Genomic DNA, 21267 nt, shown 5'->3' on the forward strand with positions numbered 1-21267 from the left:
GGCATTGCCTTTAGTAGACGATTGATTGATTGATTGATTGATTGATTGATTGATTGATTGATTGATTGATTGATTGATTGATTGATTGATTGATTGATTGATTGATTGATTGATTGATTGATTGATTGATTGATTGATTGATTGATTGATTGATTGATTGATTGATTGATTGATTGATTGATTGATTGATTGATTGATTGATTGATTGATTGATTGATTGATTGATTTTCTTGACACGGCGTAAGCTCAAAAGCCTATGTCATGTCTATACTCAAATTGCTGTTCTTCCCAACTCTGACTTTGGCACATTGTGCTGCTGACTTTGTCGGCTATCCTCTCCTCCTGAACGCGTTTATGGTAATGTCTGATCCACTTAGATAGAAGATATTTAGACATTGTGCAAATTTAGCACCATTTGCAACATTTCAGTTATTGACCTAGGCACGAAATTATAAAAGTTATGAAAGTTATGGTGAGCAATGTTCTACGAGGCAAATGTAACGATACAATTTGCAACTCTCGGGTACCACGGAGTCGCGAGCTATACTAATTTTCCTGTATTGTGACAATTTAAGTTTCATCACAAAATGGTGGCCCACCACTCACCGCGACGTCACCGATTATTATATTATCACTCTTCAACTTTGTATTCGTATATTAACAATTTAGATAACCCGCCCGGTGACCATGATCGTCTAAGTCTGACACCGTGGTTAGACTGTTCGAGTCCCGCTGATCGAAAAAATTCACCATTAGAATTTTATTGGTATACAATTTCTAATCACTAGATTGCATGCCAAAAGCCTGTATTCAATTACAAATCTCTCCACATTGTCCATATGGAATGGGGGCATGTGACGCTGCTGATGGTGATTCGTCCGTCGGATGGAGACGTTAAGCCTTGACGACACCCTTGGTGCAGTTCGGCAAGAGTAGACTATGTGCCAGCATCGGGTTTCACCCCTGTCCCTTCCTAGTATCATATACAACGTCATTCAGTTCATCTCATATACTCCTCTGATGAGGTTGACGTCAGGAAGGGCATCCGCTCGTAAAAACTCCGCTACATCTCACTTCATAAACGAGATAAGGGTTGGAGTATACATACAGTAAATACATTAACGTTTAAGATATCATTTATAGTTGCAAAGTTATGAAGCCGAAGTTACCTTACACCCCCATCTGACACTTGAAATTCTGTGGGGAACACAGCACTTGAACGAAATGGAAGACATATTCTACGTCAAAAATTGTAATGTAGTGTACATTATTTTCCCCCATTTTTGACCTTTGAGATGAGTTGAATTGAGTTGTTTAAAAATGTAGTTTTTATGACAACAATTGTGCCCTGCGCCGCGTGACAACACAGTACCGTATCAATTTTTATTAGTTCTGTGCCTGTCTGAAAATTGAGTTCAAGCTTAGTTTCCTTGGTCTGTATGGCCTTCAGTTTTATCTAAACATGGCAGAAAATGGCTGTAAAGCTGTTTTAATAAGAAAACAAATATTGGAACTTATAGAAGAATTCGAGAAGGAGGGGGGGGGGGGGTTGACTACTACCACGAATTTAAGTTAACGAAACCAAAGCTTTAGGATTGTGTACAGGATAGTGATAACAGTGGCTGACCTGAAAAAAGTAAAAGGATTATTAAAATAAAAATATTAAAATTATTAAAATATTTTTAAAATGAGTTCATTCTTGTTGCGTTTTAAAATACTCTATATTGCCAGTAAATTATTATTTTTTGGATTATTAGTTTTTTCGATTTCTTCTGCATATTCTCCCCCTATTGACCCTAATAACCGGGAGTATTGTCATAAATATTCTATAGTAAGATGCTAATTAAGCATGCATTTAAGTCTTCGAAGTATTTGTTATTTTCTCATTCCTATCTTAAAGTCGAGATGACATTAATGAATCGTCTTTATTCATCTCAACATTTTGTCTCACAACCGCAGTAATGACTGATTGAGTGTATTCAGTGGATATTATTTGACTTTCGCAGATATACGTAACCGTATTTCTCAGAGACTTCAATGCTTGTGAAGAAGGAACTTCCTTACCATTGGCCTACATTCCAGACAATAAGCAATCCAGTGGGAGGCTGCCTATGCAATACCACGGTTCATTGCCTCTTGTTCGACCAGAGGTTGTCCTCACAGCGTGACATGCGTGTGTTGAGGTGTGTGGCTCTGGCATGCTTACTTGTATCATATGTTTTGCTATTCTCACATGGCGAAGAGGAAAAACAGGAACAGATACAGCAAGGTAAGTAAGTTAGCAGCGGAGAGCTAGGTAATATTTTATCTCCCTCTGGAAAGTAGTAGAGAGAGAGATACAAGTTGTCGACTCAAGTCTTGAATATCTGTCCACAGAAACGTTGAGGAATGATACAACTTGATGTCTAAACAATGAATGTTAGAAGGTAGAAACGATTATCTGTGTTATCAATAAATGTTAAATACAGTTCAGTCACTCTTCACATCTGAGCAGCTACCAAACCGATCCGAGTGCAGTTTGATATAGAGGTTCCTGTTGGACCATACGTAGAAGCTAAGGAACTTTTTTGAAGAATTCAATCCCTGCAGGGTAAAAATAGCAGATATTTCAGAGTGATAGGTCACAGGTTGCTATGATATTCAATTCTTAATCCGCCTGGAAGTTTTGATAGGTTGTGGATTACTATGATGGTTTATTTTCATGTCACTTGGTAGCGCATATATCAATTACGACGGATTTCCCTGCATTATGGCAGATAGATCATATTTTGTGATAGATCAATTGATAACTATTCTTAAATTGTTCTCTTGATTGAAAATGAAATATTATATGCAGCAATCTCTTATTTATTTATGTATTTATTTATTTATTTATTTATTTATTTATTTATTTATTTATTTATTTATTTATTTATTTATTTATTTATTTATTTATCTAAACAAAGGTCTTATTAACACACAGAAACACTGTGCAAACACACAGCATATGATACAAGTAAAACTGTCGTACGTCATTAGGGATACTATAATATAAATTTCCCAATGTTGTATAAGAAAAATATACAGTTTTCGATTTTGTTATATATATTAGTTTCTACGTTACTCTTCAGAGATATTCGTGTAGTAAATTGTCCATTTTCAATAAACTGTCATCAAAATGTTATGAAATAAAATTATCAAGGAGACTAAAGCAATTATTGTAATGAGTAACTTGGACAAACATTTCATTAACGAAATGTTGCTTCGTATACGTAAATACAGTCTTTGTAGTATTGTCTACACTCATCGTCATCATCAACATCATCATTATCACGAACCGATTCAAGTTGTCCGGGTATTGTAATTGAGCATTCTTCATTTTCTTCGATCCAGATTGACGTCTTCCTCTTGGACCTGTTGAAACTCAGTCTCATGTGCTTCAAGATCCTATTTGATCGACCTTAGTTTTTTGCACACAAGTTACTTCTATAACCACTCCTTAGCTGATCTTTGGTGGTCCATCCTAATCAAATAGCAAAACCATTTCAATCTTGCTTTGATGTGGTTCCCGAGACAGATTGCTCTGTATGACCTTGGTGTCATCAAATTCCCATTCTTATCTAAAGAAATTGTAATCAGAATTTTAAAACACAGTTGCTCTATGTCAGTGAGAATAAAACAATTCAGCTGAGCGAGTTGGCTGTACTGTTCGAGTCGCGAAGCTGTGAGTTCGAATTCCACCTCCGGCAGCTTGAAGGTGGTTTCTGTGGTTTCCAATTTTCATACGCGACAAATGATAGGGCTGTATCTTAAGACCACGACCGCTAACTTCCCAGTCCTAGACCTTTCTCATTCTTGCGTCGCTGAAAACCTGCTATATTATGTTAGTGCGATGTTATGCATTGGTTAAGATCTAATAATTTAATTTAATTCCTTCCCAATTTACGTGTCGCCATTATGGCAGAGCACAAAGATACAGACTACATACCCAGTCAAACAACGAGTAGTGTACGTATAATTGAAGACTGAGAATTCCAAAGTGTCTAAGTGCCAGAAAGCATGTTCCATAATGCATAAATGCAGCAGAATATCTCAGTTTTTCATTCTACAGAATCAGGAAATGTACATTACAACTCAAAAAAATTCACTGGAAATACTTAAGTTGTGTGTTAATTAGTATATGATGATGCTAAATTTAGAATGTTAAACTAGTAGTACTGTATTGATTTTAATACTGTATTTCCATGGACCATGACCATTGCCACCGGGATATTTCCCAATTGTGATTTATTTGTTAATAATAATAATAATAATAATAATAATAATAATAATAATAATAATAATAATAATAATAATCTTCAGGCAGAGAGTTGCGGAGGTGAAGGACCTTGCTGATGAGAAAACGAGGAAGAACAGAGTATTCTCGGCAGAAGAACGGGCACGAGCAAGCCAACGGAAGAACGAATACTGGCGAAAAAGGAAGGAGGAAGAACTTGAGAAAGCAATGAAGTTGTGTAATCGTAGCCCATAGATGGCTGAAACGAAAATAATAATAATAATAATAATAATAATAATAATAATAATAATAATAATAATAATAATAATAATAATAATAATAATAATACGCTCATGCCGCCTTATAACACACGGCACTTAACGCCCTTGAAAGGGCCTTGGCCTGCCCAGCGATCGCTGCTCAGCCCGAAAGCCTGCAGATTTTTTTTTCTAGTTGCTTTACGTCGCACCGACACAGATAGGCCTTATGACGACGATGGGACAGGGAAAGGCTAGGAGTGAGAAGGAAGCGGCCGTGGCCTTAATTAAGGTACAGCCCCAGCATTTGCCTGGTGTGAAAATGGGAAACCACGGAAAACCATCTTCAGGGCTGCCCACAGTGGGGTTCGAACCTACTATCTCCCGAATACTGGATACTGGCCGCACTTAAGCGACTGCAGCTATCGAGCTCGGTAGCCTGCAGATTACGAGGGCTCGTGTGGTCAGCACGACGCATCCTCTCGGCCGTTATTCTAGGCTTTCGAGACAAGAGCCGCCATTTCACCGTCAGATAGCTCCTCAATTCTAATCACCAGCCCTAAGGTCGAGAGAAAAATCCCTGACCTGGCCGGGAATCGAACTCGGGGCCTCCAGGAGAGAGGCAGGCACGCTACCCCTACACCACGGGGCCGGCAATTAAGCATTAAATTTAATATTTTAACTATATTCCAAAGTAAACGATGTGCAATGAACATTCTGTTGAAAAATATAGCATAAAATCGAAGATTACATAAAATTACTCATTTGAAAGGGGTACTTACTGTTTACTATAGGCTATAATTTTCTGCATAAAATGTTAGTGTTGTGCAGATGTGATATAGAAAGCCTTAAATAATCCCAATTGTATTATCTGAATGCTCGGTTGTAACTTGGGAGAAATTTCGTCTCCTTTTCTTGCCTTGTTTGGTAAACTGTACAATTTAAGCTACGTTTCATGTGAATTACTGTGTTACAACCACTTCCACATATTCTCTCTGTCTCTTACAACTGAGTTAGATTCGCGGTTTAGACCGTGCTAGCTGTAAATATGCATTCGCAAAATGTTGGGTTCGAATCCCATCATCAGTTGCCTTGAATGTTTTTTCCGTGGTTTCCCGCTATCACACCAGGTAAATGAACCTAAATAAAGCCACGACTAGTCCCAGTTCAATTCCCACTCCTTTCGTACCCCACTTCTGACAAAAATCTACAGAGTATTCATTGGTAACAATTGGACGTACCCCATATAGACACTCACATTCCAAGCCCATTGGGCATAACACCAGCGCCGCATTTGACCAATGCTATGAAACTCGCGAGAGAATTTCTGGACTTTGCTCCTCTTACAGGTCAATGGTCTTGGTACTTAATTCGTCTCTTAGGAATGTCAAGTCTTGAAATGATTTATCAAAATATAAAGGCGGCCCTTCATTAACAATATACCTCCGTTGTGAACTATTCATTTGCTTACACTGAAGAGGGCACAAAAGTTACAATCGGAGTAATTGGCTATCTTATGGCCACCTTATTGATTTTACAACATTATTCCGCGTGATACATGGGCTATGTACGAACTAATCCCATAGCTGTACGCCCATTCTCGACTAAAATATTGTGGGAAATGTAACATTCACGTGAAGACCATAAGTCCCCCCCCCCCCCGTATTCAAAACGTGGCACTGTATGTAGACTTGAATCCCCGCCAAGATCACTGGAGGGTGCTGCTGTCAAACTTGATTTTGCTTCGCCGACATTAGGTTGTGTCCTTCCTATTTTTGAATTAAACAGCGAGAATTAACCTGGTACTCATTTTTGGTGTAGTCTGAGTGAACCTCAGGGCCATATGCACTTCCGGAAGTAGAGACCTCGTTTCTTACATTTTCTGTCATCAGACAGGAAATCGAACCCGCGTCCTTCAGCGTGAACCGAGCATGCGTTTACCGCCTCGGCCGGGCAACTCCTAGTTATATAACAACAACAAAATAAAACGAGCAGTTACACGAAAACAAAGTATAACACGAGTATAACAATAACAATTGCTTATGAATAGTGTTACAGAATAATTAAAAGCAATCGCATAGAAATCAATACGGAATTTAAAGGGAAAAAATAATCGCAATCATGTATCTTACCATTATTACAACGCAGCCACTCATAACTTCACTCAAAATTTACAAAATATGTCATTACATGTAGTGTAAAATAATATGTACAAATAAACTGGACGTGGTGCTGGTAAAACCAGATGAGCTCTGTAGAGAAATCGATGGTATTAGTGATCACGAAGTGGTTTTGTTGTAGTTAAAAATAAATGTGATAGAAACGAAGGTCTTAAAAGTAGGACTATTCGGCAGTACCATATGGCGGATAAAGCGGGCATGAAGGAGTTTTAAAAAGAAATTATGATCGGTGGAAACGATAAATAAAAATGTAAACAGACTCTGGGATGGGTTTAAAGCAATTGTTGAGGAATTTAAAAACGGTGGTAAGGAATGGTAAAGACCCACTTCATTATAACAGAGAAATAAAGAGACTAAGAGGGAGGTGCTGATTGGAAAGAAATAGAGTTAGAAATGGCTATGGAAGTAAGGAGAAATTGAAGGAACTTACTAGGGAATTGAATTCAGCAAGGAAGTCAGCTAAAGATAACATGATGGCAAGCATAATTGGCATTCATACACAGGTTCCAAGAAGGACATTCCAGGAATCATTAATGAACAAGGGGAGTGTGTATGTGAGGATCTTCAAAAGCCAGAAGTATTCAGTCAGCAGTATGTAAATATTGTTAGTTACAAGTATAATGTCCATATAGGGGAGGTTGCTAATGCTAAAGAACTATTAACATTTACCTATGATAACAATGGCATTTACAATAAGATACAAAAGTTGAAAACTAGAAAGCGGATGGAATTGATAAGATTTCTGGGGATGTACTAAAGACAATAGTTTCGGATATAGTACCATATGTGAAGTACGTATTTGTTTATTGTTTGCATTGAGGAGCTATACCAAATGAATTGGGAAATGAAAGTGTGATAGACATAAAGCTGAAAATTACAGGCCAGTCAGTTTGACATACATTGCATGTAAGCTTTGGGAAAGCATTCTTTCTGATTATATTAGATATGTTTGCGAAATTAATAACTGGTTCGATAGAAGGCAGTTCGGGTTTAGGAAATGTTATTCCACTGAAGCTCAACTTGTAGGATTCCAGTAAGATATAGCAGGTATCTTGGATTCAGAAGGTCAAATGGACTGTATCACGATTGACCTGTCTAAAGCATTTGATAGGGTGGATCATGGGAGACTACTGGCAAAAATGAGTGCAACTGGACTAGACAGAAGAATGACTGAATGGGTTGCTATATTTCTAGAAAACAGATCTCAGAGAATTGGAGTAGGTGAAGCTTTATCTGACCATGTAATAATCTTTTTTTGCTAGTGGCTTTACGTCGCACCGACACAGATAGGTCTTCTGGCAACGAAAGAAGAATAAGACATGTAATAATTAAGATGGGAATTCCGCAAGGCAGTATTATTGGACCTCTATGTTTTCTTATATAATTATATAAATGATATGAGTAATGAAGTGGAATCAGAAATAAGCCTTTTTGCAGATGATGTTATTCTGTATAGAGTAATAAAAAAGTTACAAGATTGTGAGCAACTGCAAAATGACTTCGATAATCTTGTGAGATGTACAGCAGTCATTGATATGGTGATAAACGGGGTTAAAAGGTTGTGAGTTTCACAAATAGGAAAAGTCCTCTCAGTTTTAATTACTGCGTTGATGGGGGTGAAATCTCCTTATGGGGATCACTGTAAGTACCTAGGTGTTAATAAAAGGAAAGATCTTTATTGGGGTAATCACATAAATGTGATTGTAAATAATATAGATCTTCACGTGGTTATGAGGGTGTTTAGGGGTTTCAGTAAGGATCTAAAGGAGAGGGCATACAAGTCTCTGGTAAGACCCCAAATAGAGTATGGTTCCAGCGTATGGGACCCTTACCAGGATTAATTGATTCAAGAACTGGAAAAATTCCAAAGAAATGCTGCTAGATTTGTTCTTGGTGATTTACGACAAAAGAGTAAAGTTACAAAAATGTTACAATGTTTGTGCTAGGAAGACTTGGGAGAAATAAGACGAGTTGCTCGACTAAGTGGTATGTTCCGAAGTGTCAGCGGAGAGATGGCGTGGAATGTCATTAGTAGAGGAATAACTATGAGTGATGTCTTTAAAAGTAGTAAAGATCACAATATGAAGATAAAGTTGGAATTCAAGAGTACAAATTGGGCAAATATTTGTTTATAGGAAGGGGAGTTAGGGACTGGAATAAGTTACCAAGAGAGACGTTCAATATATTTCTAATTTCTTTGAAATCAATCAAAAAAGACTAGGAATACATCAGATAGGGAATCTTCCATCTGAGCGACTGCCTTAAATACAGATCAGTAGTGATTGAAGCTGAACAACAACATACAAATTCGCAACAACTTAATAGTAGGCTACGATTTACAATATACTGGCAGGTAAAACGACTTACTCATAACTTAACAACGTAAATACAACACAATAATATAGAAATGTACACAAAATTTACAGGTTATTGAGCTTTTCCTTGAAGTATCTTAATGGTTTGGGTAAAATGCTGTAATATTCCTAAAGGTAAACTATACTAATTACCAGTTCACCAATTAACAAACGAATATTTACCGTAATTGTTCTCTGCTACCTACCTAATGCTTTACGTGAATGGTCAGCTTTGCTCATGTAACAGGGTTCTATACTCGAGAGTTTGTCTCCCCCTAAGCTGTTTTATTTGTATAGACACTGTACATGGCACATAATCGTGTTCTTTTTCTTCTGGCCTCTAACATCTACCACCAAATATTCTTGTCACACTACTTCCAGGATTGAAATCATTTATCAGGAATCTTGCAATATTTCGTTGTACCATTTCAGGCAAAAAGCCGTTTTAATTTTAGCCTGGCATTCTCATGAGCTTTCTTTTACGGCTAGGATCACCCAGTAACGAGAAAATGTTGTTTCACACAATTTATATAAACCTTTTTCACAAATATCAGATGAAATTAAAACTTGGTATACAGATCAAAAGTAAGTATTAATGTTTGTTAACGATCAGATCAATACTTTTAAAGTCATGAATTTTCTAAGTGAGCGCTTCGTTGTAAATGGAAAAAATACCGGCACATTTTTGTTCAATCTGCGTTCAATTTTAATTGGGTACGAAAAAAATTTCTACTCCACATAATTAAACGTAGAATAAAATTAGCTAAATTTGGTTTTACCTTGTTTCTATGTGGGACAGAGGATGACCTTTCTTAAACGTATTAATTCGGGTACCTATCAGGTACGGGTCTCACAGTGCTGATTTAGATTCCAGTACTAATCTCATGGGCGATAGATGGTCCAGAAGCTGCTGTCCTTAAGCACCAACATAACGAAATGTAATGTAGTAATTACACTTCCTATGTGAGCAACGCCTTTAGGGTCTCTGTTTACGTGGATTCCAAGGTATTTACGTGAGTCACTCTCCACAGGAGTGTTCAATCCCAGGAAAAAGTGGAAGTCCTCATGCCTTTTTATTCCCTTTTTTACGAGACTTAGATATTATTTTTTTTCATGTATAGATACCGTAAATAGTGGGCCACAGAGAAGATCCATAAATCTTCCGCTTCTTCTGTCACTCTTCCGCCGAGATATTCCGTGGCTTGATCAGTGACTTACCGAGTGCGTCCCTCACTCGCGCAAACGTCTTCCTAAATGTTTTTCTAGCTTGCATCTCTTCCTCCTTGGCACCCACTTCTACTAAGTTCTTGTGCAGCAGTGTAATAAGCCTCCTAGGTTGTGTTTTTCACTTTTCTTGTAGGAGTATTCTGTTGGCCATCCATTTAATGTGTCCGTATCTCCTTTTCCTCATCACGGTCGTAATTTTCTCGATGGTTTTATAGGTTTCTTGGTTCGATCCCAACCGGAAAGTATGTTGGTCATTTTGCGACTTCCTTGGACCCTAGATTTTTCGAAGGAGTCTTTTTTTCTTTCAAGGTCTGGGTCTGTTTGTCGCCCTTGTCAGTGTTTCCGCTCCGTTAAGACATGTTTTAATTTCGTTTGAATGGAGATGAACTTGGACTTATAGGTCCATCTCCATCCTCCTCATCCTCTCTCTTAATGCCTCCCTTTCATTTCCGTTCGGAGTGAGGATGTATCCCTGGTATTCCCTGATTATATTTTCTAGAATATAATTAAAGAAGAGTGGAGAAAGGCTATCTCCTTGCCTTAGCAGGGGCGTAACGTTAGGGCCTGCAAGGCCTGCAAAGCATGCGGGCCCGGGCCTTTAAGAGGCTACGCAGAGTCCTTGCGAAAAAATAAAAATGACATGCATATCTACCATAATGTCACTCTGTACGGAAATGATCAGAACGATTTTTTTTTTTTTTTTTTTTTTTTTTTTTGGCTACTTGGCTACTTGGGTGCCAAGGAGGAAGAGATGCAAGCTAGAAAAACATTTAGGAAGACGTTTGCGCGAGTGAGGGACGCACTCGGTAAGTCACTGATCAAGCCACGGAATATCTCGGCGGAAGAGTGACAGTTTATTGTGTCGAGTGTAACACAGCACAAGTGTAAACAACGCTTGCCCTTGCCGTCTTTCGCTACACCGCGACATGCTCTTCAAAAAACACCTGCACCAAAGAATTTTAAAATAATTACACCAATGAAAATGTATACGTCCGCCTCTATGGCGTAGTGGTTAGTGTGATTAGCTGCCACCCCCGGAGGATCTGGTTCGATTCCCGGCTCTGCCACGAAATTTGAAAAGTGGTACGAGGGCTGGAATGGGGTCCACTCAGCCTCGGGAGGTCAACTGAGTAGAGGTGGGTTCGATTCCTACCTCAGCCATCGTGGAAGTGGTTTTCCGTGGTTTCCCACTTCTCCTCCAGGCAAATATCGGAATGGTAGCTAACTTAAGGTCACGGCCGCTTCCTTCCCTCTTCCTTGTCTATCCCTTCCAATCTTCCCATCCACCACCAAGGCCCCTGTTCAGCATAGCAGGTGAGGCCACCTGGGCGAGGCACTGGTCATCCTCTCCAGTTGTATCCCCGAGCCAGAGTCTGAAGCTCCAGGACACTGCCCTTGAGGCGGTAGAGGTGGGATCCCTTGCTGAGTCTGCGGGAAAAGCCAACCATGGAGAGTAAACCGATTAAGAAAGAAAGAAAGAAAATGTATACCAAAATACCATATTTTTGTTAGGAATGAAACTTTCTTGTTGTGAACCTGAGATCGTATTTGGCACAAACGTTGCAGAACATTTTACTTTTATCACACATTTATTCGACAACAGTGTATATCGCCAATAAGAAGTTGTAGTAGTAACAATCAGTCAACTCAATTTCGTCCGGCTCCATGGCTATTTTTTTTTTTTTTTTTTTTTTTTTTGCTACTTGCTTTACGTCGCACCGACACAGATAGGTCTTATGGCGACGATGGGACAGGGAAGGGCTAGGAGTGGGAAGAAAGCGGCCATGGCCTTAATTAAGGTACAGCCCCAGCATTTGCCTGGTGTGAAAATGGGAAACTACGGAAAACCATCTTCAGGGCTGCCGACAGTGGGGTTCGAACCCACTATCTCCCGTATACTGGATACTGGCCGCACTTAAGCGACTGCACCTATCGAGCTCGATGGCTAAATGGTTAGCGTGCTGGCCTTTGGTCGAAAGGTCCACGGGTTCGATTCCCGGCCGGGTCTGAGATTTTAATTTCAATTGGTTAATTCCAATGGCTCGGGGGCTGGGTCTGTGTAGCGTATTCAGTATTAGAAATCATCCTAGGTAGGGTCCTCATCTTCACAAACATGCAGGTCCATCAGACTACCGCCCTATATCAATACTCCCTCCGCTTGCGAAAGCCCTTGAACGACCTATTCACGAGCAACTATATTCAGTATCTTACAAATCATTCACTACTAGACCGGTTGCAATCTGGCTTCAGGAAGGGCCACAGTACGACGACAGCACTCCTTCGGGTAACAGATGATATCAGGCTTGCTATGGATAAGCGACAGGTGACGGTACTCACGCTCCTTGACTTTAGCAGTGCATTTGATACAGTCAACATACAACTACTCCTTTCAAAATTGCGCTTCCTTGGCGTTGACCGGAATGCGCTCAATTTCTTTATATCCTACCTCACAAATCGTCGTCAGTGTGTCTCAGTAAACGATGTTACGTCCAAATGGGCTATCAGATTATCTGGCGTGCCTCAAGGATCTGTGCTTGGACCTTTATTATTCAGCCTGCATATCAATGATAGTTCATCCCCACTTGTCCACTGTAAATACCATCTGTATGCTGATGACCTACAGGTATATTACCATACCAGTGTAGATAGTATATGCGAAGCGATCCAGCATATGAATACAGACTTACAACGACTCACAACGTATGCCAGGAACAACGCCTTACTCATAAACCCACGAAAGACCCAAAGCATAATAATTGGACACAAAAAATTACTATGTGCTCTAAATAGTAATCACAATCCTCCTCCAATTACCATTGATGATACCGAAGTGCCATACTCCAAGATTGTTACAAACCTCGGGGTCACCTTAAATGAGACTCTGACCTGGAATGAGCATATAACCAATGTGTGCAGAAAAGTACACGCATCTATTTATCCTTTGAAGCGTCATAAAAATGTTCTCCCACTGGACCTTAAATTAAAACTCATACAAACACTTCTATTTCCAATCTTTGACTACTGTGACAGTTTACTGACTGATCTAACCTGTGAACAAGCAACAAAGCTACAACGTGTACAAAACTCTTGCATTCGATATGCCTTCCAGCTCCGACATGATGCTCATATAACACCATACTACAAAAAGTTGGGATGGCTACGTTTAAATGACCGTAGAAAACTGCACCAAATGACCCTTGTCTATCAGTTGCTTTCTTCAAACAGCCCCACCTACCTGTCGTCCAATTTTAGGCTTCTTTCTTCGTTCCACGAAATTAACACTCGTTCTGGATCACTACTTGAAATAGCACCGCATCTACAGCCATTCTTTCTGGTCTCCGCTACGAGGTTATGGAATACGATCCCGGATGATATTAAAAAGTCTTGCTCGTCTAGGACATTTAAAACAGCCTACCGTAAATTCCTCCAGAGTACATACAGTTGACTCGAATGAATGTAAGAGTGAATGACGTGTGAATGAAACCAAAAATGACGTACTAGATTTAAGTTCTTAGGCTATCCCATTTACGTCCTTACTACTCTCATTTAAGGCTATAGACTGTTCATAGAAATAGACTACATAGTAACATTGATTTTAGTTCACTCAGATCGTAACATACTAGTTAATTTATTTTAGCCTTATATTTGAATAAGTTTTTCTTTAAGCTAGTTGTAGATATATTCTTTAGGTTATAAGTTGATATTTTTTTGTTATTATCCACTCTCTATTTATCCTTTAATTTTTCATCAGTATTAACCTTAATTAATTGTATTATTGTAATTCCTTATCTGACATATATATCTCAATAACAGTAATTGATTACAATGATACTTTAGATTAATACTGTAAAAATAAAAAAAAATGTATGTGGTTAAGTGTAAGAGAGGGCCAAGAGCCCTAACTTCGCCAGTTAATAAAGACACAAATAAATAAATAAATAAATAAATAAATAAATAAATAAATAAATAAATAATAAGCCGTCTACGAGAAAAAGACCCGCACCAGGCCTCTTCGGAGGCAAACTCCATTATTATTATTATTATTATTATTATTATTATTATTATTATTATTATTATTATTATTATTATTATTATTATTATTATTATTATTATTATTATTACTCACTTTCGAACGAGCTCTCTTTGCGTGGAGTTAATAAGTTATCAGATACGCGATTTAATATTTTTCAAACTTTATTTGATCAGTTTTTGATTTAATTTTGTTCGTATATTTTTATGTGTTGTAATCGAGTACATTATTATAACCGATGTTTCGGTGTCAGTTACAGAGTATTGTTCTGTAGTTACCGAAACATGAATCCTATTATTAAAATTAAAAACATACATCTAAGTGATGCTTGGTTGGCAGTTCAGCAGTTTAGCCGTTAAACCTCGGAGTCAGTAAAATAAAACCAGCAATAAGGTTACAATAACGAATAATCCCTTTCTTCATACAACTTGACATTATATTGGCATTACTGCTATCTGCTGTAAGCTAATTACATTTATATTAAGTTTTAGCCTACATTTTATTTGAGGGGTCCGTATCACATTCGTTATCCCCTGTGCCTTAGGCCTGTTTTTACCTCAAATGGATTAGAGAGTTCACCCACAAATTTAACTTTATTATTTAAACTATTTTGGGAATCTGTGGGGGGTGCAGCATGACTTTAGAAATAGTGTGTAGTAGACCTCCGATTCCACATATATTTTTGACCCGTATGACAACTTCGTTCAAACTATGTTCTTCTTCCAGACGTGATATTCTACGATCTTCATTCCAACTCGAGCCGTGGTCCTTTGAAGCAGCTTCTCCGCCGCGTGCCCTGCTCATGTCAGAACCGGGGATGCGGCTGTTGCACCGGCATGGCCGTGAGATCCATAAACTTCAATCGCAGAGGTGAGTTTCACTCCAGTGTTGCTCCACAAGCCTGTGCACTTATCCAGTAATAACCTAAACCTCTGTCGGTTACAGCTTGCATGAACCTCACCTATGAGCCGTACGAATTCGCTCTCGTAAGCAGCTTATTCATGGATGACGATATGGTGTTCACAAGGAATATTTCAGGTAAGATACAGCTTACATCTACTGAGGATGAATTATCCAGGGTGGGAAAGACCTCTTCCAGAACACGTACAAAATACGTCTATAATTTCGTAATCGCACCCAAGTTTCTCTCTAGCTCCAGAAGACTTAGGTACCGTAAGCACTGCTACCCTAAGAGTTACTGAAAACCTTAATATTGACAGTGCCACTCTACATCCGGTTCGCGTTTGCAAGTTGGAGAACTTCTGAAGTGATGCCATCTACGTGGCTGTGCTTCCAATTTCGGCTTTGCGTTAGTGTTACTGTCTAGTAACAGAAAATGGAATTATGTTGGACGGTTACAATGGTTGAGTTAATTTTGGATGCAGAATAGGTACGTCTATAGCTTCGTAGGATACTTAGTTTGCACTGCTACCCGAAGAGTTACTGAAAACATTGAAATATTGTATTTTATATTTAATTGTAAATTTAAAGATAGCCGACAAATACTTCGGTGACCATTACAAAAATATCTTCAGCGTACGGCGGGTCTCTTAGATGGTGATGCCGTCTCTCATGCCAAGGAGAATTGAACTGGTGAAGGTGATGTGCAGTGAAGATTAGGGTTCCGTGGTTTTCCATTGCCCTGCACTTAAGTGAATAATAACAATGTTATTTGTTTTTACGTCCCGCTAACTACTACTTTTACGGTTTTCGGAGACGCCGAGGTGCTGGAAATTAGTTTCGTAGGATTTAATTTACTTTTTTGTTTGCACTTTGCTTTACGTCGCACCGACACAGACAAGTTAGGTCTTAAGGCGACGATGGGATAGGAACGGCCCAGGAGTGCAAAGGAAGCCGCCGTAGCCTTAATTAAGGTACAGCCCCAGCATTTGCCTTGTGTGAAAATGGGAAACCACGGAAAACCATCTTCAGGGCTGCCGACAGTGGGGTTCGAGCCCACTATCTCCCGGATGAAAGCTCACAGCTGCGCGACCCTAACCGCACGGCCAACTCGCCCGGTGATTTATTTTACGTGTCAGTCAATAAGAACTCTCCTGGCATTCGCCTTAGGCCGGGCTGAGTGGCTCAGGCGGTTGAGGCGCTGGCCTTCTGACCCCAAATTGGCAGATTCGATCCTGACTCAGTCCTGTGGTATTTGTAGGTGCTCAAATACGTCACCCTCGTATTGGTACATTTACTGACACGTAAAAGAATTCTTGCGAGACTAAATTCCGTCAACGCGGCGTCTCCGAAAACCGTAAAAATGTATTATAGGGACATCATTTTATCTATTCAGGGGATTGTCGCTCGCCCGATCACCTACGCTGTGAGCTTAACTCCCACCAAGCACTTTACTAACACGCTTCTCGGCGCCGAAGTTCTCCTCCTGTGCAGTCAGCTGAGATCTTTATCATTGTAAGATTCAGTTTAATTGAGTGTTCACGTGTCGAGTGCTCAGCGTGTTGTTCCAATGCCATTTTCACTATGTGGGCTTGTGTATATACACAATACCTTTACAAAATACCAGAAATCTTGGGCGAAAACACTACGATTCAGTGCCGGTCGAGCGCTGGCCGAATTATGGCAACATGCTTGGCGGAAGACGGGCTCGCAGTGCACACGACCGGGCGAGCGACAATCCCCTGAATAAATAAAATAATGTCCCTGTAGTTAGAGAGACGTAAAAACAATTATTATTATTATTATTATTATTATTATTATTATTATTATTATTATTATTATTATTATTATTATTATTATTCGCCTTAGTGCAGGAAAATAGAAAACCACGGAAGACCATTCTCAGGACAGGTGACAATGAGGACCACCCCCTCTCCGTCTCCCGAATGCAGAGGTGTAGAGCCACTTATCCTCTATTCGGTTGATCGGTCGAAGTATAGAGCTGTCGGGCCACGGTCTAGTCGTGACCGCTTGCAGGCCGAAGCCTACTTTGTATCCTCCAACTTTCCATTCAACACGTACAAAGACAATGGTCAATATACGAGGGTCGAGTCATAAGTCATGGCAATTTTTTTTTTTCTCGCGAACAGGAGACAGCACGGAAAATCTATGATATGCATTTGGAAACGTATGGTAACACAGCAGTCGTTACCCCATACACTAACTTCCTTCCCCTCTTTTCCCTCCCAAGCTCGTGGCTTCAGGCGGGTTTGTGCCATCAGGTAGTAATCGTACTCAACCTAGTCACAAGAGTCAGACCTCGGTGTGACATCATCGGACGGTGTAACAGCGTCGCCATCTAGAGTGTTAGTCGCAACGCACGATGTCTAACAACTAGTGTAGCTCCGGATTCCGGCGTGTAGCATGTTGTGTGAGGTGTCATTTGATTTTTCTCTGTGAGTTTTACAAGTATATATCAAAAATTTAAAAAATAGTACACATATAAGAACATTTTTGTGCGAAAATATAGAGAATAAATGGCTTCACAATGATCGAAAATGTTTTTAAGGTGCTGGATTGACTTGTCAGAATTCCACAATGTTCAAAACCTCAGAGATAAAACGCCAGTACGAATAGGAATTATTTTTTCCGATTTCCTGCCGCACATATAAAGACATCAACATTTCAAACTCACACTGACTAAATACTTTATTTCGACAATATCTATCATGACCACGACATAGCTCCGTTTATTTTCCAGGACGTCTTTTAGAAAAATATGGGAAGATAATTTTTAAAAGCCGCCAGTAACTAATTCCATCAAACAAAACCATTTTTATCGAATGAAACGCCCAACGGTAATGTATATTTCCCTAAAATTTCAAGAAAATCTCTCAAATAGTTGCATAGATATTGGATACTAGTAAACTCCTGAGAAGATATCGCACTTCACCCGCTTTGTACTTGTTTAAAAATTACTGTTGGGCATATCATGTTTACGTTATTGAAATATATTAGAAATCAACGTATTGAATCAAAACACAAAGCAATTCGAAAAACTGTGAAATCGGCCCGGCGGATTGCGACTACATGCCTTTCATGAGTTCGGACAGTTCCAGGTTGATATTACATATATTAAGATATAACGAGAGAGATTTATTCCTGGAAACATTATAAGGAACTTTCTTTCTGGATCGGAAATGTGGTTGGAAGTCTTGAGCCATCAAAGTCAGGACTCGAAACTACCACCCGGTTTTTGGGCCGATTGGCGAAATCTACGAATCGGGAATACTTTAGAAAATATCGAAGTGAATTCAATTTTTTTCTGCATGGAATCCGAAAACCTCATCGATTGTTTCGTAAGAAGTCATCCAACGGCAATAAAAGGGAAAACCCGGATAGGAATTATTTTTCCGATTTTCCACCGTAGATATAGGTGCTTAATTCCCGAAAGTCGTAAAGCCACAACCTCGAATTTGGGCTTAAACATGTTGATCTTACCGAACTCTAAAACCATGCCCCTTTCGGTAAAAATAGGATTCGGGTAAGTGCCCGAAAAGTAGTATAGAACAAAAGGAAAGCTTGTGGAAGGGGAATTGTCCTCCTTTCTTTCACTTCGTTTTCTTATACAAAATGTTTATTAACTCTTTGTGGCACTGTGGTAACCACTTCAAAATTGTCCGTTCATGAATGATGGTCAGCGTCAGTGGTTACCTGCTCCGTTCCTTTTAACATTAGCATGGCAGTCTTAGTTTCGAACCATCCCCTTTTGTTAAGTTAAACTGATGTGAGAAATCAAAACAAACTCATTATTACATTTTTATGTTCTAATGGAAAAATGGTGATGTATTAAGAAAAATATATTGAACCTATTCTTTGCGTGCTGGGACAGAAAAGACGGGTATTTTATGTGCTACAAAGAGTTAAAACACAGCAGTTTCTAAATTCATCAAACTGGAGTATCTTTCGAATGATACCTCATTCATACACATTGACTCGCTATACGCCGCCCCCCTCCCCCAATGGCGCAACAGCCTCGAAGGCGTCGTGTGGTCAACACGACGAATTCTCTCGGCCGTCATTCTTGCCCTCTTAGACCGGGGCCGCCACCCGCCATCAAATAGCTCAATCAATTTTAATCACGTAGACTGAGAGGACCTCGAACCAGCCCTCAGATCCAGGTAAAAAATCCCTGATCTGGCCGGGAATTGAACCCGGGGCCTCGGGGTAAGAGGCAGGTACGCTACTCCTACACCATGGGGTCGGCTGATCTTTACAGCTGACATAATATAGTATATATGTTATTTTCTTAAATGTGCGATCGCTAGTGTATGGAACGTATCAACATCTTACTAGCAGTCTTCATTGTCACACTCTATTGTGCAGGGCGAGTTGGCCGTGCGATTAGGAGCGCGCAGCTGTGAGCTTGCATCCGGGAGATAGTGGATTCGAGCCCCACTGTCGGCAGCCCTGAAGATGGTTTTCCGTGGTTTCCCATTTTCACACCAGGCGAATGCTAGGGCTGATTCCTTCTCACTCTTAGGCCTTTCCAATCCCATCGTCGCCATCAGACCTATCTGTGTCGATGCGACGTAAAGCAAGTTGCAAAAAAAAAAAAAAAAAAAAAAAAAAAAAGAACACTATTGTGCTTGCGTTCCGTTTCACGAGAGTTACGGAGCTCTAGAGCAAAGTACCATATTGTTAGAGAGCAACTACTGTACTAACGTAGTTCTTTGGATCATGTTTCAGGGAAGAATCCACCTCCTTTCTGCATCCCATCACCGATAATCTACTTGCCAAGAATGGACTTGTGCGTGCGGTTCTTTAACATCTTCACTCCCGGTTCCAATCTGCACCTTTGTATGGACATCGAGGCGCGCATTGACCGAGCCCCTGTCGTGGTGGTACATTTCGACTGTCTGCGGATGGGGTTTGATGGACTAGCGTTGATAAAGCCAGAAGAAAACGGCGGACTACCGCCTGTAACAGAGCCAGAAGAAAGCAGCGGAATACCACCTGTAACAGAACCAGGAGGAGAAATACAAGAAGATGAAGGGGTCAGTACCACCACTGGCCCCAATGACGAGGTGTATGATCCAGTGGCACCAGGAAAAGAAGATAGTATCAAGGAAAATGTCACACTTATAAGCTAGCAACTAAATTAAATTTATGTATGATAAACATTACAAATCAAATTTGTTCTGTTATTACTAAGAAAGGATTTATACTTGTTAATAAAAATAGTTTTATCAGAAACCACAAATTTCATTGCTATCGAGTTTGACTTAATAAAGTACCTTGGGCTTTTCAGTCGGACAGCTCTCGAATTAATTGCTCAGGTGATAAGTATTAAAATGTATAAAAACACACGCTACGAGGAAGGAAAACATGGTTACATAATGTATATTTTATTAAAATGTAATAACACTTCCGCAAATGAGGAGGTGTTAATAGGCAAAGTATATATTATCAACTTGTAAGATAGTTTAGATAATACAGAAAATAAAATAAATTGTTTTCATCATGTTGCAGACTATCAGACATGTTTGCGAAATTAATAACTGGTTCGATAGAAGGCAGTTCGGGTTCAGGAAAGGTTGTTCCACATAATCTCAACTAGTAAGATTCCAGTAAGATAAGCAGGTATCCTAGATTCGGGAGGTCAAATTGACTGTGTCGCAATTGACCTATCGAAGGCATCTGATAGGGTAGATCATGGGAGACTACTGGCAAAACTGAGTGCAATTGGACTAGACAAAAGAGTGACTGAATTGGGGGGCTATAGTTCTAGATAATAGTACTCGGAGAATAAATTAGAGCAGGTGAAGCATTATCTGACCCTGTAACCATTAAAAGGGTAATTCTTCAAGGCAGTATTATTGGACCTTTATGTTCTCTTATATATGTATAAATTATATGTAAAGAACTGGAATCAGAGGTGAGAATTTTTGCGGATAATGTTATACTCTTTAGAGTAACAAATAATTTACAAGATTGTGACCAACTGCAAGAAGACCTCGACAATGTTGTGAGATGGACAGTAGACAATAGTATGATAATAAAC

At 39.4% G+C, this 21267-nt stretch overlaps 1 protein-coding gene across 1 annotated transcript; it reads left to right on the forward strand.

The window, feature by feature from the left end:
• Positions 1–2169: 2169 nt before the first annotated feature.
• On the forward strand, positions 2170–20356 carry LOC136872275 (uncharacterized). Its single transcript, XM_067146096.2, has 4 exons — positions 2170–2269; positions 15030–15173; positions 15249–15341; positions 19953–20356. Exons 1-4 carry the CDS (start codon positions 2170–2172, stop codon positions 20354–20356), a joined length of 741 nt encoding a protein of 246 aa, XP_067002197.2.
• Positions 20357–21267: the final 911 nt, after the last annotated feature.

This window comes from Anabrus simplex, chromosome 4 (assembly GCF_040414725.1).
Source record: "Anabrus simplex isolate iqAnaSimp1 chromosome 4, ASM4041472v1, whole genome shotgun sequence".
Lineage (NCBI taxonomy): Eukaryota > Metazoa > Arthropoda > Insecta > Orthoptera > Tettigoniidae > Anabrus > Anabrus simplex.

What these genes read in the sequence shown, in the direction of transcription:
- LOC136872275 (XM_067146096.2), top strand. Translation starts at nt 2,170, where the DNA reads ATGCGTGTGTTGAGGTGTGTGGCTCTGGCATGCTTACTTGTATCATAT. An exon ending in ACAGGAACAGATACAGCAAG is followed by an intron (nt 2,270 to 15,029) that starts GTAAGTAAGTTA and finishes TTCTTCTTCCAG; the next exon opens with ACGTGATATTCTACGATCTT. An exon ending in CATAAACTTCAATCGCAGAG is followed by an intron (nt 15,174 to 15,248) that starts GTGAGTTTCACT and finishes TGTCGGTTACAG; the next exon opens with CTTGCATGAACCTCACCTAT.